General features: G+C 44.9%; 1 protein-coding gene across 1 annotated transcript in view; it reads right to left on the bottom strand.

Annotated features, from left to right (window-relative positions):
• Window positions 1-23,150, bottom strand: part of LOC121568676 (piezo-type mechanosensitive ion channel component 2) — a 184,177-nt gene that overhangs the window by 38,413 nt on the left and 122,614 nt on the right. The window contains exons 8-17 of the mRNA XM_041879080.1: window positions 16,505-16,673; window positions 15,902-16,027; window positions 15,619-15,651; window positions 15,297-15,426; window positions 13,887-13,981; window positions 12,801-13,149; window positions 12,016-12,215; window positions 11,621-11,769; window positions 10,686-10,859; window positions 3,063-3,310 (exon numbers count right to left, since the gene is read on the bottom strand). Of these exons, the coding sequence (XP_041735014.1) occupies window positions 3,063-3,310; window positions 10,686-10,859; window positions 11,621-11,769; window positions 12,016-12,215; window positions 12,801-13,149; window positions 13,887-13,981; window positions 15,297-15,426; window positions 15,619-15,651; window positions 15,902-16,027; window positions 16,505-16,673 (1,673 nt within the window). The remainder of the gene's footprint in view (window positions 1-3,062; window positions 3,311-10,685; window positions 10,860-11,620; window positions 11,770-12,015; window positions 12,216-12,800; window positions 13,150-13,886; window positions 13,982-15,296; window positions 15,427-15,618; window positions 15,652-15,901; window positions 16,028-16,504; window positions 16,674-23,150) is intronic.

Genomic DNA, 23,150 nt, shown 5'->3' with positions numbered 1-23,150 from the left:
AAATGCATTCCAGGTGACTACCTCATGAAGCTGGTTGAGAGAATGCCAAGAGTGTGCAAAGCTGTCATCAAGGCAAAGGGTGGCTACTTTGAAGAATCTAAAATCTAAAATATATTTTGATTTGTTTAACACTTTTTTGGTTACTACATGATTCCATATGTGTTATTTCATAGTTTTGATGTCTTCACTATTATTCTACAATGTAAAAAATAGTAAAAATAAAGAAAAACCCTTGAATAAGTAGGTGTGTCTAAACTTTTGACTAGTAGTGTATATATACAGTTGAAGCCAGAAGTATACATACAACTTAGCCAAATACATTTAAACTCAGTTTTTCACAATTCCTGACATTTAATCCTAGTAAAAATTCCCTGTCTTAGGTCAGTTAGGATCACCACTTTATTTTAAGAACGTGAAATGTCAGAATAATAGTAGAGAGAATTATTTATTTCAGCTTTTATTTATTTCATCACATTCACAGTGGGTCAGAAGTTTACATACACTCAATTAGTATTGGGTAGCATTGCCTTTAAATTGTTTAACTTGGGTCAAACGTTTCGGGTAGCCTTCCACAAGCTTCCCACAATAAGTTGGGTGAATTTTGGCCCATTACTTCTGACAGAGCTGGTGTAACTGAGTCAGGTTTGTAGGCCTCCTTGCTCGCACACACTTTTTCAGTTCTGCCCACACATTTTCTATAGGATTGAGGTCAGGGCTTTGTGATGGCCACTCCAATACCTTGACTTTGTTGTCCTTAAGCCATTTTGCCACAACTTTGGAAGTATGCTTGGGGTCATTGTCCATTTGGAAGACCAATTTGCGACCAAGCTTTAACTTCCTGACTGATGTCTTGAGATGTTGCTTCAATATATCCACATAATTGTCCTTCCTCATGATGCCATCTATTTTGTGAAGTGCACCAGACCCTCCAGCAGCAAAGCACCCCCACAGCATGATACTGCCACCCCCGTGTTTCACGGTTGGGATGGTGTTCTTCGGCTTGGAAGTTACCTCCTTTTTCCTCCAAACATAACGATGGTCATTATGGCCAAACAGTTATATTTTTGTTTCATCAGACCAGAGGATATTTCCAAAAAGTACAGTCTTTGTCCCCATGTGCAGTTGCAAACCATAGTCTGGCTTTCTTATGGCGGTTTTGGAGCAGTGGCTTCTTCCTTGCTGAGCGGCCTTTCAGGTTATGTCGATATAGGACTCGTTTTTCTTTGGATATAGATAGCTTTGTACCGGTTTCCTCCAGCATTTTCACAAGGTCCTTTGCTGTTGTTCTGGGATGTATTTTTTACTTTGCACCAAAGTACGTTCATCTCTAGGAGACAGAATGCGTCTCCTTCCTGAGCGGTATGACGGCTCCGTGGTCCCATGGTGTTTATGCTTGCATACTATTGTTTGTACAGATTAACGTGGTACCTTCAGGCGTTTGGAAATTGCTCCCAAGGATGAACCAGACTTGTGGAGGTCTACCATTTTTTTTCTGAGGTCTTGGCTGATTTATTTTGATTTTCACATGATGTAAAGCAAAGAGGCACTGAGTTTGAAGGTAGGCCTTGAAATACATCCACAGGTACACCTCCAATTTACATTTACGTCATTTAGCAGACGCTCTTATCCAGAGCGACTTACAGGAGCAATTAGGGTTAAGTGCCTTGCTCAAGGGCACATCAACAGATTTTTAACCTAGTCGGCTCGGGGATTAGAACCAGCGACCTTTCGGTTACTGGCACAACGCTCTTAACCACTAAGCTACCTGCCGTCCCGGCAAATGATGTCGATTAGCCTATCAGAAGCTTCTAAAGCCATGACATCATTTTCTGGAATTTTCCAAGCTAGTCAGTTAACTTAGTGTATGTAAACTTTTGACCCACTGGAATTGTGATACAGTGAATTGAAAGTGAAATAATCTGTCTGTAAACAATTGTTGGAAAAATTACTTGTGTCATGCACAAAGTAGATGTCCTAACGACTTGCCAAAACGATAGTTTGTTAACAAGAAATGTGTGGAGTGGTTGAAAAACGAGTTTTAATCACTCCAACCTAAGTGTATGTAAACTTCAGACTTTATATATATATACAGTATATTAATAGTGTGTAAATAGTATTTTTGTTGTCTCTTGGTGTCTGTCCTAAATATAACTTATTACATTAAATTAAAAAAATATATATATAATCTTATGTTGTTCTTGTCTATTACTGTTCTGTACTTTGTCATGTATTTGTACGTTTTATGTTGACCCCCGGAAGAGTAGCTGCTGCATGTGTAGTAGCTTATGGGGATCCTAATAAACTAAACTAAACACACATTCAAACAGAGGAATAATTATTCTCACTCACTAGACAATCAAAGCTAAATGAAATTAGCCAGCATCAAATGAACACACCATTCACCGGGAAAAGACTACTAGAGAATTGGATCACATGTAGCCTAACTACTGTATCGGAGTTCAACAACCAAAATTCTCTATACTTACTATGGCTAGCTACTTAGCCTTGGGCTACTGCATAAAGGACAGTGAGAAAATACCTCTGAGAAAGAGGTGTATTCAGGGTACCATAATAGAATGATACATACTAGAGGAGCATGGCTCTGCCAAGCCTGTTTGTTCAAACAAGTCTAGACACTTTCATTCCCATCTGTTTACTGCCTTCCTCTCAATTCGTGCCTGATTCACCGTCACTCCAATAAAGCCCTAGCGTATCAGGATATGTCACAATCACATCCAATCAATTATTTTATTACACTCCACCAAAATACAAAGTCTATGTACTTGGTCAATTATTCATAAAGACTAACCTAGTGGGATATGTCACAATCAGAACCTATCAATTGTTTTATAGGTTACCCCCGCTAACGTACAATGTTTACTTATCAAATTATTCCAGGTGATCAATTATTCCAGATGACGGCTTCTATATGAGATATATAAACTATGATTGGATGAATGAAGGTGCTTGCAAACTGATCCAACATTTTGTGATTTTCATAAAAGGTTTATTTGTTATCACGTGTGGCATGTGCATGTCTGTGTGAGTCTGTCTGTCTGTACCTGACATCTCGTCGACTGGAGACTCTGGTTGTGCTTTAGGGGGGCAGGGGTAGTTCTCCGCCTTGCTGCAGTGCTCCAGTGGTTCTTCATACCTCCTCCTCTCCTCCTCCCTTCTATTCTCCTCCTTCTCTTTGTCATCCTCCTCTTCCAGCTGCATCTTCTCCCCAGCCTCCTCCTCTTTGGTGGTCACAGTGAGGGAGGGTTTGATCAGAGAGATATCTGCCAGACTGCCGTCTAGGTGCACCAGCCTGGGAGTGGAGAATAGAATATAACAATAATATATATATATATATATATATATATATATATATATATATATATATATTTAGCAGAAATGTTTATCCAAAGCATCCATACATTTCCGTTTAGGTGTGCCTAGTGGGAATCGAACTCAGGATAATTGGCATTGCAATCTGCCATGCTCTAGCAACTGAGCCGCACAGGACCAGAATATAAATAGAATTACTAGAATGGACAAAGCCTCTAATTCTAGTTTTATGGGAGAGACATTGTCAGGCTGGGTCCCTGTAGTTATCAAGAGAGTACTTGTTCTGTCTCCTTCCCTTCATGACCACTGGTCTCAAAGTGACAGGTGTAAACAACAGAGACCTATCCAGTCCATATGGCCTCTTCCTTCTCATAATATGTGACTAGTTCTGTACTGTTCTGTACCTTTAAAAATATATATTCTAATTTATGGAGAGCTTATTTACCATTCACTCGTAATCTCCCAAATCAAAATATGATTCAATAAAATAGCATGTGAGGACATTATGATGTTATTAACCCTTACATTGCATTCCACCCATACTTGCACTGCACCTTGTGCAGTGATCTGCGTAAAACACAGTTCAGAGGTGTGTAGTTAGTGTTTTAACTTGACACCATGTTAGAACTAGATGGAAATGGGTCAGAGTGAAAGACCAGGGAGGATATATAGTAAAACAGAGGGCTTGCCCAGGCAAGCAGCTTATGTTAGAGGCAGTAAGGCACCACTTAGTGGTCCTGAACTATGGGGTGTTTCCCCTCGACACTGTTCAGACACTGATTGACATGGAGGAGATCACAGTAAGAGCCTGGTACTTGGAACCCCTTATGGACAACTAACACTATTGAAATAATGAGAGATTTCTTTGATTTTCTTTGATTTTAGAGACGGTGAAAGACAACATATTTTGAGGGGTAAGGCCAGCTTTGCTTAGCTTTCCATGGTGGGGGCTTGTGTGTGTTTGTGTGTGTGTGCTTGTGTACGCATGTGCGTGCAAGATAAACACAATAATTGTTGCCTTGAATGACAACAACAAGTTAGCTAAAGCTAAAACAGGTGCCCTAAAGCTAAAGGTACAACAGGCAACGAGTAAAGGATTGAACACGAGCAGATAAAGAGAGGGGGCATTACAGTTAAACTTCCAGCCAGTAGGGGCATGGAGAATGGATAGCCATGGTAGATTTCACACATCAATTAAAAGAGACCCTTGAAAGAAAGTGTGGACAGTTTTAATTCAATTAGAGGCTACTAGAGCCCAATACCATCCAGGCAAAATTGCTGATACAGTGATATAGTATTGCTGTGATTTTTTGTGTGTGATTTGTAAATCGTTAGGCAAGGGCAATTTAAGTGTAGGAAAGGATGAAACAGCGTCTGTGCTACCAGTAAGTACAGATAGTAGTATAAATCCCCTCGCACAGTCCCCGCAGCCGGACAATTTTCTCAAGGCTTCTGGAAAGAAATGCTGTCGGGCATGCTCAACCGGTGTCGCTCATTCAGCCGACAGAAACTTTCAACCGGTTCTCCCCATTAAGCGACGAGTCGGAGTCAGAGGCCGAGCCTTCTCAGGTCTCTCCTCCACCCGTTACGGGGTCTGAGCCACCGAAGCCTCCCACCATTAGCTCTGACAAATTGAAAACCCTAGTCATTGGCAACTCCATTACCCGCAATATTAGACTTAAAAAGAATCATCCAGCGATCATACACTGTTTACCAGGGGGCAGGGCTACCGACGTAAAGGCTAATCTGAAGATGGTGCTGGCTAAGGAAAGAACTGGCGAGTATAGAGAGTATATGGATATTGTTATCCACATCGGCACCAACGATGTTAGGATGAAACAGTCAGAGGTCACCAAGAGCAACATAGCTTCAGCGTGTAAATTAGCTAGGAAGTTGTGTCGGCATCGAGTAATTGTCTCTGGCCCCCTCCCAGTTAGGGAGAGTGATGAGCTCTACAGCAGAGTCTCACAACTCAATCGCTGGTTGAAAACTGTTTTCTGCCCCTCCCAAAATATATAATTTGTAGATAATTGGCCCTCTTTCTGGGACTCACCCACAAACAGGACCAAGCCTGGCCTGCTGAGGAGTGACGGACTCCATCCTAGCTGGAGGGGTGCTCTCATCTTATCTATCAAACATAGACAGGGTTCTAACTCCTCTAGCTCCACAATGAGATAGGGTGCAGGCCAGGCAGCAGGCTTTTAGCCAGCCTGCCAGCTTAGTGGAGTCTGCCACTAGCACAGTCAGTGTTGTCAGCTCAGCTATCCCCATTGAGAACGTGTCTGTGCCTCGATCTAGGTTGAGCAAAACTAAACATGGAGGTGTTCGCCTTAGCAATCACTGGAATAAAGACCTCCTCCATTCCTGTCATTATTGAAAGAGATTGTTATATCTCACATCTCGAAATAGGGCTACTTAATGTTAGATTCCTCACTTCCAAGGCAGTTATTGTCAATGAACAAATCACTGATCATAATCTTGATGTGATTGGCCTGACTGAAACATGGCTTAAGCCTGATTAATTTACTGTGTTAAATGAGGCCTCTCCTCCTGGTTACACTAGTGAGGTGTTGCTAACATTTAAGATAGCAAATTTAAATTTACTCCCCCAAAAATGACTGCGTTTTCGTCTTTTGAGTTTCTAGTCATGAAATCTATGCAGCCTACTCAATCACTTTTTATAGCTACTGTTTACAGGCCTCCTGGGCCATATACAGAGTTCCTCACTGAGTTCCCTGAATTCCTATCGGACCTTGTAGTCATAGTAGATAATATTCACATTTTTGGTGACTTAATATTCACATGGAAAAGTCCACAGACCTACATCAAAAGGCTTTCGGAGCCATCATCGACTCAGTGGGTTTTGTCCAACATGTCTCCGGACCTACTCATTGCCACAGTCATACACTGGATCTAGTTTTGTCCCATGGAATAAATATTGTGGATCTAAATGTTTTTCCTCATAATCATGGACTATCGGACCACCATCTTATTACGTTTGCAATCGCAACAAATAATCTGCTCAGACCCCAACCAAGGATCATCAAAAGCCGTGCTATAAATTCTCGGACAACCCAAAGATTCCTAGATGCCCTTCCAGACTCCCTCCACCTACTCAAGGACGTCAGAGTACAAAAATCAGTTAACGACCTAACTGAGGATTTAAATGTAACATTGCGTAATACCCTAGATGCAGTCACACCCCTAAAAACAAAAAACATTTGTCACAAGAAACTAGCTCCCTAGTATACAGAAAATACTCGAGCCCTGAAGCGAGCTTCCAGAAAATTGGAAAGGAAATGGCCCTCCACCAAACTGGAAGTCTTCCTACTAGCTTGGAAAGAAAGTACAATGCAATATCGAAGAGTCCTCACTGCTGCTCGATCATCCAATTTTTCCAACCTAATTGAGGAGAATAAGAACAATCCAAAATGTCTATTTGATACTGTCGCAAAGCTAACTAAAAAGCAGCATTCCCCAAGAGAGGATGCCTTTCACTTCAGCAGTGATGAATTCATGAACTTCTTCAACGAAAAGAAAGCAAATTACGGACTCCTCTTTGAATCTGCGTATTTCTCCAAAGCTCAGCTGTCTTGAGTCTGCACAAAACTGCCAGGACCTAGGATCAATGGAGACACTCAAGTTTTTTAATCCTATATCTCTTGACACATTCATGAAAATAGTCATGGCCTCTAAAACTTCAAGCTGCATACTGGACCCTATTCCGACTAAACTACTGAAAGAGCTACTTCCTGTGCTTGGCCCTCCTATGTTGAACATAATAAATGTCTCCCTATCCACTGGATGTGTACCAAACTCACTAAAAGTGGCAGTAATAAAGCCTCTCTTGAAAAAGCCAAACCTTGACCCAGAAAATGTAAAAAGATATCGGCCAATATCGAATCTCCCATTCCACTCAACATTTTTAGAAAAAGCTGTTGTGCAGCAACTCACTGCCTTCCTGAAGACAAATAATGTATACAAAACGCTTCAGTCTGGTTTTAGACCCCATCGTAGCACTGAGACTGCACTCGTGAAGGTGGTAAATGACATTTTAATGGAGTCAGACCAAGGCTCTGCATCTGTCCTCGTGCTCCTAGACCTTAGTGCTGCTTTTGACACCATCGATCACCACATTATTTTGGAGAGATTGGAAACCTTAATTGGTCTACACGGACAAGTTCTTGTCTGGTTTAGATATTATCTGTCGCAAAGATAGCAGTTCGTCTCTGTGGATGGTTTGACCTCTGACAACTCAATTGTAAGTTTTGGTGTTCCTCAAGGTTCCGTTTTAGGACCACTATTGTTTTCACTATATATTTTACCTCTTGGTGATGTCATTCGGAAATACAATGTTAACTTTCATTGCTATGCGGACGACACACAGCTGTACATTTTGATGAAACATGGTGAAGCCCCAAAATTGCCTACCCTGGAAGCCTGTGTTTCAGACATAAGGAAGTGGATGGCGGCAAATGTTTTACTTTTGAACTCAGACAAAACACAGATGCTAGTTCTAGGTCCCAAGAAACAAAGAGATCTTCTGTTGGATCTGACAATTAATCTTGATGGTTGTACAGTCGTCTAAAAACTGTGAAAGACCTTGACGTTACTCTGGACCCTGATCTCTCTTTTGACGAACATATCAAGAATATGTCAAGGACAGCTTTATTCCATCTTCGTAACATTGCAAGAATCAGAAACTTTTTGTCCAAAAATTATGCAGAAAAGCCAATCCATGCTTTTGTCACTTCTAGATTAGACTACTGCAATGCTCTACTCTCCGGCTACCCGGATAAAGCACTAAATAAACTTCAGTTAGTGCTAAACACGGCTGCTAGAATCTTGACTAGAACACAAAAATGTGATCATATTACTCCAGTGCTAGCCTCTCTGTTAAGACTAGGGCGGATTTCAAGGTTTTACTGCTAACCTACAAAGCATTACATGGGCTTGCTCCTACCTATCTCTCCGATTTGGTCCTGCTGTACATACCTACACATACGCTTCGGTCACAAGATGTACGCCTCCTTATTGTCCCTAGAATTTCTAAGCAAACAGCTGGAGGCAGGGCTTTCTCCTATAGAGCTCACTTTTTATGGAATGGTCTGCCTATCCATGTAAGAGACGCAGACTCGGTCTCAACCTCCTCCCCCTGTCTCTCCCTCCTCCCTGTCTCTCCCTCGTCCTCCCGTCTCTCCCTCCTCCTCTCTGTCTCTCCCTCCTCCCTGTCGCTCCCTCCTTCTCCCGTCTCTCCCTCCTCCTCCTGTCTCTCCCTCCTCCCCCTGTCTCTCCCTCCTCCCCCTGTCTCTCCCTCCTCCCTGTCTCTCCCTCCTCCCCCCCGTCTCTCCCTCCTCCCTGTCTCCCCCCCCCCCGTCTCTCCCTCCTCCCTGTCTCTCCCTCCTCCCCCCGTCTCTCCCTCCTCCCCTCTCTTCAGTAGGTCCTATGATTGAGTATTGTCTGGCCCAGGGGTGCGAAGGTGAACGGAAAGGCACTGGAGCGACAACCGCCCTTGCTGTCTCTGCCTGGCCGGTTCCCATCTCACTATTGGGATTCTCGGCCTCTGACCCTACTACGGGGGCTGAGTCACTGGCTTACTGGTGCTTTCCATGCCGTCCCTAGGAGGGGTGCGTCACATGAGTGGGTTGAGTCACTGACGTGATCTTCCTGTCCGGTTTGTCGCCCCCTCGGGCTCGTGCAGTGGAGGAGATCTTTGTGGGCTATACTCAGCCTTGTCTCAGGGTAGTAGGTTGGTGGTCAGTTGATATCCCTCTGGTGGTGTGGGGGCTGTGCTTTGGCAAAGTGGGTGGGGTTATATCCTGCCTGGTTGGCCCTGTCCGGGGGTATCGTCGGACGGGGCCACAGTGTCTCCCGACCCCCCGTCTCAGCCTCCAGTAACTATGCTGCAATAGTCTATGTGCCGGGGAGCTAGGGTCAGTCTGTTGTATCTGGTGTTATTCTCCTGTCTTATCCGGTGTCCTGTGTGAATTTAAGTATGCTCCCTCTAATTATCTCTCTCTCCCTCCCCTCCCGGAGGACCTGAGCCTTAGGACCATGCCTCAGGACTACCTGGCCTGATGACTCCTTGCTGTCCCCAGTCCACCTAGTCGTGCTGCTGCTCCAGTTTCAACTCTTCTGCCTGTAGCTATGGAACCCTGACCTGTTCACCGGACATGCTACCTTGTACCAGGCCTGCTGTTTTCAACTCTCTCTCTCTACCGCACCTGCTATTTCAACCTCTAAATGCCCGGCTATTAAAAGCCAAGTGACATTTATTCCTGATGTACTGACCTGTTGCAACCTCTACAACCACTGTGATTATTATTTGACCCTGCTGGTCATCTATGAATGTTTGAACATCTTGGAGAAAAATCTGACCTTAATGGCCATGTACTGTTATAATCTCCACCCGGAACAGCCAGAAGGGGACTGGCCACCCCTCAGAGCCTGGTTCCTCTCTAGGTTTCTTCCTAGGTTTCTGCCTTCCTAGGGAGTTTTTCCTAGCCACAGTGCTTCTACATCTGCATTGCTTGCTGTTTGGGTTTTAGGTTGGGTTTCTGTATAGCACTTTGTGACATCTGCTGATTGATTTGATTGAAGTATCATGAGAAGTTGTATAGGTAAAAGGCAACTGCGACAATCACTTTAAGTGTATATGATATTGAAAACAACCATACATTGTATAGCTTGTCAAGGCAACCATTATGTCAGAATTCACTCGTATCAGGTTTGCTTCAAATATGACACATTTGTTGAAGAACAATAGCACTAATATTGATTGAATTAGAGCTTGGTAATACCTGTTGAGTTGATTGATCATGGAGTGGAGTGACACTTTGTCAAATAATTTTGAATCCTGCGAGACTTAGTGGTCAATTCCATGGACACTGCCAGAGAGTCAAATCTTACTTTCCTGACCCACATTCCCACACCATAGAGATAGATAGAGGACTCTAGTGCCCAAAAGCCTGTTATAGCATGGGCAGCGCCACTGAGGACTTTCACCATTTTCAAGCAGTCAACTGGGTGGGACTTCCTATGGGTTAAGGAAGGATCACATAATTCCATCCAGGTCATCAGGAGGGATCAGCCAATGGATTATACTCGTGAGGAAACATTCCATAACTGCAGGTGTAAATCGGCAACATTGGCTTCATACCTGTTCAAACAATACACTCTAGATGGCCGTGTGCACCCTTTCAGTTTGTTTACCAACTCATAGAAGTAGTAGAAGAAGAAAATGGACTACTTCAAAATGGAGATGGCCTCAATAGCGCTGCCCTTGCTCTCACAGACACCATAATGGGACAGATACAATGGTGCTATGTCTATGTAAGTATATGTGTGAGACCCACCTGGTGATTGTGCTCTTCTGTTTGTCGGCCACCGTCTTGATGTCAGTGAGCAGGAGGAAGCGCTGGTGGAAGTAGTGCAGGTGGAGGATGCAGACCAACAGGAAGGAGGTGGGGATGAAGATCCTCATGAACAGAGCCGGGACAGAGAACTTCTCCAGGCCCAGATCCTCCAGTCTACACAGGGAGAGACGGGAGGAGGAGGGAGAGACAGTGAGGAGGGAGAGACAGGGAGGAGGGAGAGACGGGGCGGAGAGAGAGACAGGGAGGAGGGAGAGACAGGGAGGAGAGAGAGACAGGGAGGAGGGAGAGACAGGGAGGAAGGAGAGAGAGGGCGGAGAGAGAGACAGGGAGGAGGGAGAGACAGGGAGGAGGGAGAGCCGGGGGAGGAAGGAGAGACGGGAGGAGGAGGGAGAGACAGGGAGGAGGGAGAGACAGGGGGAGGAGGGAGAGACAGGGAGGAGGGAGAGACAGGGGGAGGAGGGAGAGGGGAGGAGGGAGAGACAGGGGAGGAGGGAGAGACAGGGGAGGAGGGAGAGACAGGGGAGGAGGGAGAGACAGGGAGGAGGGAGAGACAGGGGGAGGAGGGAGAGACAGGGAGGAGGGAGAGCCAGGGAGGAGGGAGAGCCAGGGAGGAGGGAGAGACAGGTGGATGGGATGAGGGAGAGACAGGTGGAGGAGGGAGAGACAGGTGGAGGAGGGAGAGACAGGGAGGAGGAGGGAGAGACGGGTGGAGGAGGGAGAGACAGGGAGGAGGAGGGAGAGACGGGGGGGAGGAGGGAGAGACAGGGGGAGGAGGGCGGTTGACACGGAATGGTGGTAAAGACACATACACCCACACATTCACGAACAGGTGTGTATTTGTGCATACAGCCAAGCACACACACAAATACACACACACACACGCACACACATTCTCTCTCTCTCTCTGTACTCACTTGTCTTTGCTCATGCCGGTCATGTTGGACCAGACGTAGATGGAGGAGTCAAATTGGAAGGTGTAGACCAGGATGAGGACCAGCATGGTGTAGACCACCACAGACATCCAGAAGTACTTCAGCATCCTCCTCCACCACTCATAGTGCACCTGATGACCAGAGAGGTAGGCTATTACAAACCTACACATACGTTCAAATGACCATTCACAATTTTTAGTATGTGTAGTTTTATTTTTCATAGACACTCCAGATGTACAGAAATGGTGTATGTGGAGTGCACTTGATTTAGTTTCCCCGGTAGTACAGAACCAAAGGAAAAGTCCTATGAGACTAGATCAAAAACCTGCACACAGCCAGCCAGAGAGGAAGGTACCGTAAGCCTACAGTAACAGTACCTGGTAGCAGGCCACACAGAAGAGGAGGAGCATCATGTAGATGATCTTGTACATGACAATGCGTCCCTCGAAGCTGACGAAGAAGAACATGCCGGCGCAGATGTAGATCCAGTACTTGTTCAACATGGCCATGAACGTGTTGCCCAGCACCTGCATCATCTCCCTGTGGCCACCGCTCTCATCCACCTCCTCCTCCTTCACTATAGGAAACACAGGGGAGGGAAGAGCTGAAACAACGACAACAGCCACGAGGACGACAACAACAACATCAACAACAGAGGGATAAGCTAACACAGCTATGGCTAAATTGAATGTTTTCCATTTTGTTAAACTTTTTTTAATGATTAATGTCTTTCTTGACACCTGTGAGGTTATTCACATAGAGCAGAATCCTAATTCAAGACACATGCTTATATTTTGTTTATACAGGTCCCCTGTAGCTCAGTTGGTAGAGCATGGTGCTTGCAACGCCAGGGTTGTGGGTTCGTTTCCCTCGGGGGGCCAGTATGAAAATGTATGCACTCACTAACTGTAAGTCGCTCTGGATAAGAGCGTCTGCTAAATGACTAAAATGTTTATATCATGAATTTATGCCAATTGGAGATGTATGTGAAAGTTGGCATTACATGCCTTTATCTAGAACTGTACATACACTCAACAGGAACTCTCAGACAGACGGGCAGACTGACTGACTGATAAACGGACAGACGGACTGACTGACTGACAGACTGACTAACTGATTGACAGACTGCCTAACTGACTAACAGACTCAGGGGCCGTCTCACCCTTCTTGTGGGCTTGGATGACCCTGATGTCCGATAGCACCTCTTCTTCTATCTGGCTCTCCTTCCTCTCTGTCAATGCCTGTCTCAGCAGCAGCCAGAAACTCAGCAGGCACAGCATCTTGGAACCCAGTTCCCGGAAGGGCACCTCTTTCTTTAAGAAGAGCCCAGGCACGGGGTGGAGGATCTCAAAGCTCCAGATGTACTGTAGGATGATCAACAGGTTCCCATAGAACACCATGAAGGGGGAAGTGATCATGGCGTACTTGCGTCGGTCGCGCACCATCCACAGCGTGCACGACCAGATGAGGAACACAAAGGTCAGCCAACTAACGTAGGTGATACTCCACGCCTGGGGAGGGAGGGAGGGAGGGAGGGGGAGATGGGGAGGGAGGAGAGAGAGAGAGAGAGAGAGAGAGAGAGAGAGAGAGAGAGAGAGAGAGAGAGAGAGAGAGAGAGAGAGAGAGAGAGAGAGAGAAAGAAAGAAAGAAAGAAAGCTAGATCATCAAGCCACTCACATTAGGAACTGACACTGTGAATAATAGTGAGGTTAAGCATCACATGTCATTGGTGTCACTGGTGTTACTAAAGGAACCACTTTAGTGAGATCAGCCAATGGCATAGATTGGTTACTGAATATCCTTTAACCAGCAGATCAAATGAAGTGATCTGAGACATATGAAAAACACAGTGCAGAGTTGTTTCTCAAGAGAGAGGGAATCCTTCTATACATCCACCCCCACCACCACCTTTCAACCTTCCAGGGACCTCAGCAGTGCTCCACTAACTAACTACCGATGGAGAGAGAACACACATCTATTCCTTGGTGTATGAGGTAAAACAATAGGAGCGCACCCCCCCCCAGCCCTACTACACCCCACTGCTCTCTGAAATCCTATATCAGTGGAGCTTGGGAACTACATGGTACACATTACCTAGGGCCAACAGGGGCTGGCTGGAGCTGTCACCAGTAATGACTAGATTGGCCACCGGGAGGTGTTTATCCTGAAGCTCCCGCCGTCATCTGGGACTGAAAAGTTCCTTGCTCCTCTGACAGACACAACACACACACACACACACACGACTCACCATCATTGCGATGAGAGCACAGATGTAGCTTTGCTTCATGATGAACCTGAAGGTTGTTACCGCTGCGTTTGCTCGTGCCACGCCCCCCTCCTCCTCTGGTGCCATCGCCATCGCCAGAAGGAGGGAAGGAGGGAGGGAGGGAAGGAAGGAGGGAAGGAGGGAGGGAAGGAGAGAGGGAAGGAGGGAAGGTGGGAGGGAAGGAGGGAGGGAGGGGGAGGGAAGGAGAGAGGGAAAGAGGGAAGGAGAGAGGGAAGGCGGGAAGGAGGGAAGGAAGGAAGGAGGGAGAGAGCTGTTAGCATCTTGAGAACCGGATGTGAATCATCATCTAATAACTGCTGTCAGCCTTGAGAAGCAAATCCCCCTCTTTTTCACACTCCTTGTGATTTTCCTATTGTCCAGTGTTGCTGTTCTCCAGCATGAGTTGTGTGGGTGTGGAAGGTTGACGTTTGTAGGCAGAACTGAGCGAATTCCGCTAGATGAGCCAGCTGCAAAGTCAAAATGTGAATTTGTTTTATTTATATTTTTGGTATTCATTTAAGGTTTAGGGTTAGGCATTAGGGTTAGCAGTGTGGTTAAGGTTAGGGTTAAGGATATGGACAGATTTGATGACTTTGTGGCTGTGCCAGCTAGTGATCACTGTGAGAGAAAAAATAATGTATTTACCTGATTTGTTTAATATTAATAGTCAACAATTATATTCTTAACAATAGTAAGGCATTTCTGTTCTACTAATGCTGTGTTTTCTGTAAATGGATGGTTCCACTCTCTGCTCCCTGCAGCTGGTCTGGGTGTATCGTGAAGTACATGGTGTGACTCGAGTTTAGAGATAGTTTTATTAACAGAATAGACCTGTATTGTCTCCCCTCATCTTTGCTTCTGTTCAACATGGTCACACGGTCAAGAGAAAGAGCCTCTGAGAGTGACCACAGTATTTCAGTTCATCCTGTCTTTTACTATCTTCCAAGGGCACAGCTGTGTGGAGATGTGAGGTGAACAGAGGCTGTCTTGAACGGAGAGGAGTAACAGAACTAACGTTATCACTTGTTTGTGCGCTATTAACCGATGCACATAGCCATAAGAAGAAAACAGGGTAGCTTGTTTTCTTCCGAGCTGACGTGGAGGGGTGGAACCAGCCATGACTAAGCATTTTTAGGTCCACTATATAAGACGTCAGCATTTCCTGTTTGTTGGGCTCTCAACTAATCATCTACGGGGGTTCGTTGACCAGCTCCATTATTGCAGTAATGAATCGATATTAAATAAAGATGATTGTTTGAAGAAATGACAAAGTCTCTCTCACTTGATTCGAATTTCCACCACACCACTCTGCATTGCTGCCTCCAGGGCAAAATTCATGACAATAAATGCCAACCTATGTGGTTTTATTCTCGGTATGTGGGTGATACTAACCCAGGTCTGGTTGGCCTGGTTTGTACTGCGGTGTGGAGTACAGGTCCAGTCCCAGAGGCCCGTTGGTGGGGACATAGTCCGGACGAGGCCCGTTGGAGGTTACTATCAACACCTGGGGTAGAAAAACGCCCTTAGCGGGGAGATTCAAAATAGCGTTAGTAAGTTTATGAATGCGTTATCATCAATGTTTTTGCTTGTCCAATAGCTTTTATTTAAATGATATTTGTTGGCTAAGTGACGTCTGATTTCCAAGCAACTAAAACATTCTCAAAACTAGGTCATGTTGCAAGTTACAACATATAGAAAGGAATAGCATACTAACCTCAGATGTGCTGTATCCATCTTGGGTGGAAAGCTTGGAAAAAAAACAAATATAAAATTAAGACTGCCTTCATATGATACTCAATGTTTGCTTACAAACACATGACCAGTGACAGTATTGGCACACACAACACCTTGCACATGGACATTGCAGGGCCATAAAGGAATACAGTACACTACAGTACAGGTCTGTGTAATATTACTACAGTAAAGGTGTGTGTAATATTACTGCAGTACAGGTGTGTGTAATATTACTGCAGTACATAGTCAGGATGTTTGTGTACATTTCTGTCATCTGTGTAGTGAGTCATCCTCCACAGCTCTCTCCTCTTCTCTGCTTTGGGAGTGATGTTATCGACCATAGGCTCCTCCCCTTCACCCAGATCCCCCCCTTCGCCCTGATCAGGCACCTGTTAAACAGTAGAAAACATTTTTTTTCAACATGTACGTTACGATAAATGTGGGGATTAGGAAATCTACAAATGTCCTTGTAAATCTGTGGGTTTTCGTAAGATCCAACCATTTCCAAGAACTGTGGATGAGAGGAAGAATGTTTCCTCTGTGTCAATTTAGTGTGAAGCATAGAGTGACTCATTTAGTAAATATGGATACGCCCATGTTTTCAACCACAAATTGAAACAGCCCTTTCAATTAGAAAATACAGTTCAACACAGCTACACTGCACCAAAATGGTGGTGGTGTTACAGGAGATCCTATGCAGTTAGACCGCCGCCATTTTGGTGCAGTGTGGATTCTGTAGGGGAGCGCACAGTGTACCACAGGGCCCTGAACCAAAATCGTGTCAGTGTTACCGCAAAGTTAACACACCATATACCACTGGAGCCCTGCCCCAAAATGGGCACTGTGTTACAATAATATTAACTCACCGTGTCTGTGGGGTCCTGGAGCCAAAAGCGTATGAGCGTGGCCAGGGTGTAGTAGAGCACCAGCAGCATGATGGGGTTGACATAGTGGTGCCAGGCCAGCGCCGGGTTGACCCGGAACATCCAGGTGTAGGAACAGTCAGTCTGTACCACCGACGAGATGCCAAACAGACTGGTGGAGGGAGGGAAGGACGGGGGGATAGAGTATTATTTCTTACACAGTTGTGCGATGCTCTTGACAATCTGAGAACAATCCAGCCACAATCTATTGACATGCCATTCCCCATGTAGAGCTGAGAGAGAGAGAGAAATCACCAGAATGGGGCATATTATATTATTGAATAGGCAAGCAAATACTTTTGGAAGGGATTCTGATAATCAGAGAATAGCAGCAGTCAGCAATAGCACAGAGGATATTACAGAATTAAACTCCTCCATTACTTTCATTCCCTCTTTAATTACAATCACCCCCCTCTGCGTCTTGGCAGTTGGTTACATGTAAAAAATCAACTTTTACTGGTACAGCATTCTCTGGAATGGTAACCCTGATCAGTAGCATAACCAGACAATACTTTTGATTAGTTCTCCCAAGTCATATCGTCACATACTGTAAATGATCAAACACACACTTTTACATGGACAAGACTTGAAAGACAGTGTGACATGTTTCTATAATGCTGTGTATTTTCAATGTGATAATGAATGTAGTTAGAGTATGGGCTGCAGCCCGGTGCTGTGGACCCACCAAGATAAAGTCACTAGTATAAACAACAGCAACTGCTTCAAGCATGTCTCCGGAACCACAAAACCCACAATGCCCTGGCCCAACATCTTAGTACCCTCAGAAACACTTTCAACTTACACCAGCAGTAACAATGTTTTGGTCTCTCTCTTTCTCTCTTTCACTCTCTCTCTCTACTGTTTTAATAACACTAAAGAAGGCAGTCGGCGAGCAAAACAACAACAGATGTCTCTCGGGTAAAGGACAGAAAAGAAAGGGAGGACAGAAAGAGAGAAAAGAGAGGGAGATGCCAAAGTGCACAATAGTCACTCCAGCAGTCTTTCATTTTGGATTTATATCATGCCATTATAATTGACCAGAATAGTTTTCTCTGGGATCACGGCCCTCATGTCCTGTCAGGAGTAATGTAAGTATAACAGAAGTCGGCCTATGAGACTTGAGGTGCACAAACATTCTAAAACTGTAGCTTGTATTAATAATAGATAGAACCTAGAACACACTTAGTAACACGTTGGGTTTGGGTGCATGGCTCTTTTTAACTGGCCAAAGGAATAAATATGAAGTGTTATTTCCTCTGCCTCCTTGGTATAGCCAGCCTCCGAACCAGATGCTTTCATGCCCAAGCCGTTCTGCCACAGCTGGGGAAAGCTAACCACTGAGTACTGGTGTGTCTTCAATCAAGTGGCATAGGGTGAATGTCAATAGTATTTATTTGATTCCTCGTGTCCTCTCTCCTCGCCTACTTCTCAAAACACATTGGAGGAGGTCAGAGGGGAGGAGGAGAAGGTGAGGAGAGGAATCAAGGAAAAAATATAATTGAGATTTACCCAAAGGCCACAGGGCACTGTGTGGGTGATTCTAATCTGCCATGGATTGTCATGGTTTTCCAAGGAAGATAGACAGTGAACGTGGTTCAGAAATAAAAATGAATCTACAACAGGGATTGCAGGAGATCAAAGATGTAATTTGTGGAGTCATACGCACCACTACATGCAAACAACACCGATTGGATACACAACAAGAACACACAGATGCCTGAGTCATTGATACACCCATTCTTGCGCTGACGCTACGATAAACACTTATACCAAAAACCCCATTTGGCATTTGCTTCTAATCTGAGCATTTTATGGGCCACATTTGCATTTTTTTCTCTACTCTCAAGTCGTTTTTCTTCCGCAGTTTGGATCTAAATTGAAAAGCACACATATTTCGACTAGAGCTTGGGTAGTAACCAAAACGGTATCCTCGCCCGCAAATGCTAAATTACAAAGCTGGTAGTGATTGTACCTGTTTGATATTCAGAGGGTTCTTTGTTTTAGCCCAGGGGCAAGGCAACTATGCACTGAATCAGCCCAGCGCTGTAGCTATTAGTGGTGGGGTGCATCACAATTTGGGGAATATTTGGGGCCTGTGTCTCACAGACTAACTCCTGGGCCTTTGTCTCACAGACTAACTCATGGGCCTTTGTCTCACAGACTAACTCATGGGCCTTTGTCTCACAGACTAACTCCTGGGCATTTGTCTCACAGACTAACTCCTGGGCATTTGTCTCACAGACTAACTCCTGGGCATTTGTCTCACAGACTAACTCCTGGGCATTTGTCTCACAGACTAACTCCTGGGCCTTTGTCTCACAGACTAACTCCTGGGCCTTTGTCTCACAGAGTAACTCTGATTCGGCAAAATGGTCTGATCAAGTGGTAGAATAATGGGTTTCATTAAAGAAATTAGTGCAGACGTATAGGGAAACATCCCAAGCACATAACCCTACTTCTTTATTTCTCATCCCTTTGCTTATTCTGTATTTTCCTCCATCTTTCACTGTCCTTCCAAGGAGAAACAGGAAACACACGTGTACTGTATGTTTCAGTACAAATATAAAACTCACAGTGTGGGGGTGTTCTGTGTCTTAAGTCTTTCACATAATACTGTACCGTTTAAAAACGAAAAAAAAAAAAAATGCATGAAATGTAATGTCATTCCTAGTGGTTTTGAAACAGCGAATGGGGTGGTAATGTTCAACACATTAAAGCAAGACGGTCTTGAAGGTCAGTCCTATTGTGTTTGTACTGTTATGTCACAGAATACCCCTCCCCTCACTCACACACAAACACACATACACACACAAACACATGCACACCCACACCCAAACACACACACCTCGTTACCCAGCAGTCTCCATTTAAGTGATAATGCCAGAGAAGCCGGTGTTTGGAGGATATATTGGCACGGGTGTTGTTAGTGTCTTGGGCCGGCAAACCGTGCCAATATATCCTCAAAACACCGGCTTCGAGGGCATTATCACTTTTATTCAATGGGTTACCAACATATTCAAATAATGATTTACATATTTTCATTAAAAACGTTATTTTGATTAATTTCTTCATACTATTTCATCCTTCCACAAGAAATAGTCCCGACACAAATCTAGGGTTGCTACCCAAGCCAGCTGGTCGTTTGTTCTATTGGTTCGGTTGCCAGAGATGCGACCCAGTCGTTCAGTCTTTTTGTTCTGTATCTCACATTTCTTTTAGACTAACATTTAGTTTTCCACAGAGGAGATTTGTATAAACCTTGCTGTTTGTCTCTCCGATGCTAGATGCTTTTTATAGTGGAGATCAAGTTTATAAAGTGCCTGGCTGGGCTGATGAGACAGTGGATTGCGCAGTCAAATGGAACAGAATAAATAGGCATTTTAACGTCATAGATTTAGCCAGTGGTAACTTGTGGAATAGACACCGGCTGGAATGTGGTTTTAACCAATCAGCATTCAGGATTAGACCCACCCGTTGTATAAAGAACAATAATATACAGCGTTACAGCGGACTCCAAATACAGAACAGCCTTTGGACCACCCCCCACCACTTGAACGCACACACAGACACACAAAAGCAGTTCTCTGACAACTGGTGTGTAAGGTGTCTGTGTTCTGTCGTCAGTTACAGATTTGGGGGGCATATTTCAGTGCAAACGAGTGCTTTCAGCAATTAGTTCTGTATCCTTCACTAAGGCCTTTCTAAGACAATGCTACCGGCACCAAGCAACAGAAACATTATATTGACCAGCCCTCCCCAGGGCTGACTGTAGGCGTAGTTCAGCATTGTTACAGTGTTCTCCTTCTAAAAAGAGTATGATCATGCCCTAATTTACTTTCCTTAGGGTCTCTCTCTCTCTCTCTCTCTCCCTCTCCCCCTCTCTCTCTCTCTCTCTCTCTCTCTCTCTCTCTCTCTCTCTCTCTCTCTCTCTCTCTCTCTCTCTCTCTCTCTCTCTCTCTTTCTCTCTCTCCTTGAACCAGTCAGCTTAGATTTTTTTCTCCCTCTCTCGCTCACTCCCACAATTCGTGTCGAGTTCCTTGAAACCAGCTGTGTAATTTCTGAGCGGGCCAAGAATGGGCTGGCGTAATGAGAACCACCTGGGTCTGTGGAGCGGAGGGGAGCCGGGCCGGCCGGTCGGTGCCACCTCTCCCTGGTCTGGTTCTCTCTGGGCCCTGATAGGGGCTGGATGGAGGGGCCAGATGCACCAGACTGGGTCACAGGGTGGGTGGGGGAGTGTGTGTGGGGTGGTTGACCTAGGTTGAAATGGGGGTGGGTGGCTTGGGGGGTTGACACTGAACCTGGAATGTACCAGGTCATAGTGTGCGAGTGCAGTGTGTGTGTGATGGGAGGGGGGACTACTTGTCCAGATGCCCTGGATCACAGAGTGGGTGGGATTGTGTGTGTGTATGGGTCACAGAGTGTGTGAGTGTGTGTGTGGGGGGGGTTGTAGTGTGTGTGCTTATCTAGGGTAGAGGTATTCTGAGATATATAGAACTGCAGGGCCTAAATAAGGAGATAGATTGTGTGGGGAGATGAACAGAGTACAGTGATTTGTGGGATACCGATGTTAGCCTTAACTAAGATCTTGGTGAAATACAGTGGTTAGTTGGGACACATTAAACCACAATCGAAAAATCTATTTACTCTACGGTAGTCTCCCAATGCTCAATAGTTGTACATCATTGTACAGGGGCGCAATTATATATATATATATATTTTTTATTCAGTCGGATAAACACTCCAAACAGCCTACCCGACCGCTCGGAGGCTTCCGCATGGTCCTAAAGCACACCATTGCCTCGTTTTGTATCACATTCCAATGATAAAACTGGGGGGGACAAAAATTGCCATAGATAATCAAGCAGATTTAAGTCAAAACTGTAACTCGGCCACTCAGGAACATTCACTGTCTTCTTGGTAAGCAACTCCAGCGTAGATTTGGCCTTGTGTTTTAGGTTATTGTGCTGCTGAAAGGTGAATTAATTTCCCAGTGTCTGGTGGAAAGCAGACTGAAGCAGGTTTTCCTCTAGGATTTTGCCTGTGCTTAGCTCCATTTCGTTTCTTTTTTATCCTGAAAAACTCCCCAGTTCTTAACGATTACAAGTACCCATAAAATGATGCAGCCACCACTACGCTTGAAAATATGGAGAGTGGTACTCAGTAATTTGTTGTATTGGATTTGCCTGAAACATAACACTTTGTATATATATATATATATATATATATATATATATACAGTGAGGGAAAAAAGTATTTGATCCCCTGCTGATTTTGTACGTTTGCCCACTGACAAAGAAATGATCAGTCTATCATTTTAATGGTAGGTTTATTTGAACAGTGAGAGACAGAATAACAACAAAAAAATCCAGAAAAACACATGTCAAAAATGTTATAAATTGATTTGCATTTTAATGAGGGAAATAAGTATTTGACCCCCTCTCAATCAGAAAGATTTCTGGCTCCCAGGTGTCTTTTATACAGGTATCGAGCTGAGATTAGGAGCACACTCTTAAAGGGAGTGCTCTAATCTCAGCTTGTTACCTGTATAAAAGACACCTGTCCACAGAAGCAATCAATCAATCAGATTCCAAACTCTCCACCATGGCCAAGACCAAAGAGCTCTCCAAGGATGTCAGGGACAAGATTGTAGACCTACACAAGGCTGGAATGGGCTACAAGACCATCGCCAAGCAGCTTGGTGAGAAGGTGACAACAGTTGGTGCAATTATTCGCAAATGGAAGAAACACAAAAGAACTGTCAATCTCCCTCGGCCTGGGGCTCCATGCAAGATCTCACCTCGTGGAGTTGCAATGATCATGAGGACGGTGAGGAATCAGCCCAGAACTACACGGGAGGATCTTGTCAATGATCTCAAGGCAGCTGGTACCATAGTCACCAAGAAAACAATTGGTAACACACTACGCCGTGAAGGACTGAAATCCTGCAGCGCCCGCAAGGTCCCCCTGCTCAAGAAAGCACATATACAGGCTCGTCTGAAGTTTGCCAATGAACATCTGAATGATTCAGAGGAGAACTGGGTGAAAGTGTTGTGGTCAGATGAGACCAAAATCAACTCAACTCGCCATGTTTGGAGGAGGAGGAATGCTGCCTATGACCCCAAGAACACCATCCCCACCGTCAAACATGGAGGTGGAAACATTATGCTTTGGGGTGTTTTTCTGCTAAGGGGACAGGACAACTTCACAGCATCAAAGGGACGATGGACAGCGCCATGTACCGTCAAATCTTGGGTGAGAACCTCCTTCCCTCAGCCAGGGCATTGAAAATGGGTCGTGGATGGGTATTCCAGCATAACAATGACCCAAAACACACGGCCAAGGCAACAAAGGAGTGGCTCAAGAAGAAGCACATTAAGGTCCTGGAGTGGCCTAGCCAGTCTCCAGACCTTAATCTAATAGAAAATCTGTGGAGGGAGCTGAAGGTTCGAGTTGCCAAACGTCAGCCAGAAACCTTAATGACTTGGAGAAGATCTGCAAAGAGGAGTGGGACAAAATCCCTCCTGAGATGTGTGCAAACCTGGTGGTCAACTACAAGAAACGTCTGACCTCTGTGATTGCCAACAAGGGT

The sequence above is a fragment of the Coregonus clupeaformis genome, chromosome 7, assembly GCF_020615455.1.
Source record: "Coregonus clupeaformis isolate EN_2021a chromosome 7, ASM2061545v1, whole genome shotgun sequence".
Lineage (NCBI taxonomy): Eukaryota > Metazoa > Chordata > Actinopteri > Salmoniformes > Salmonidae > Coregonus > Coregonus clupeaformis.
The sequence above is the reverse complement of the archived record's forward strand: the minus strand, read 5'-3'. Positions and strand labels throughout refer to the sequence as shown.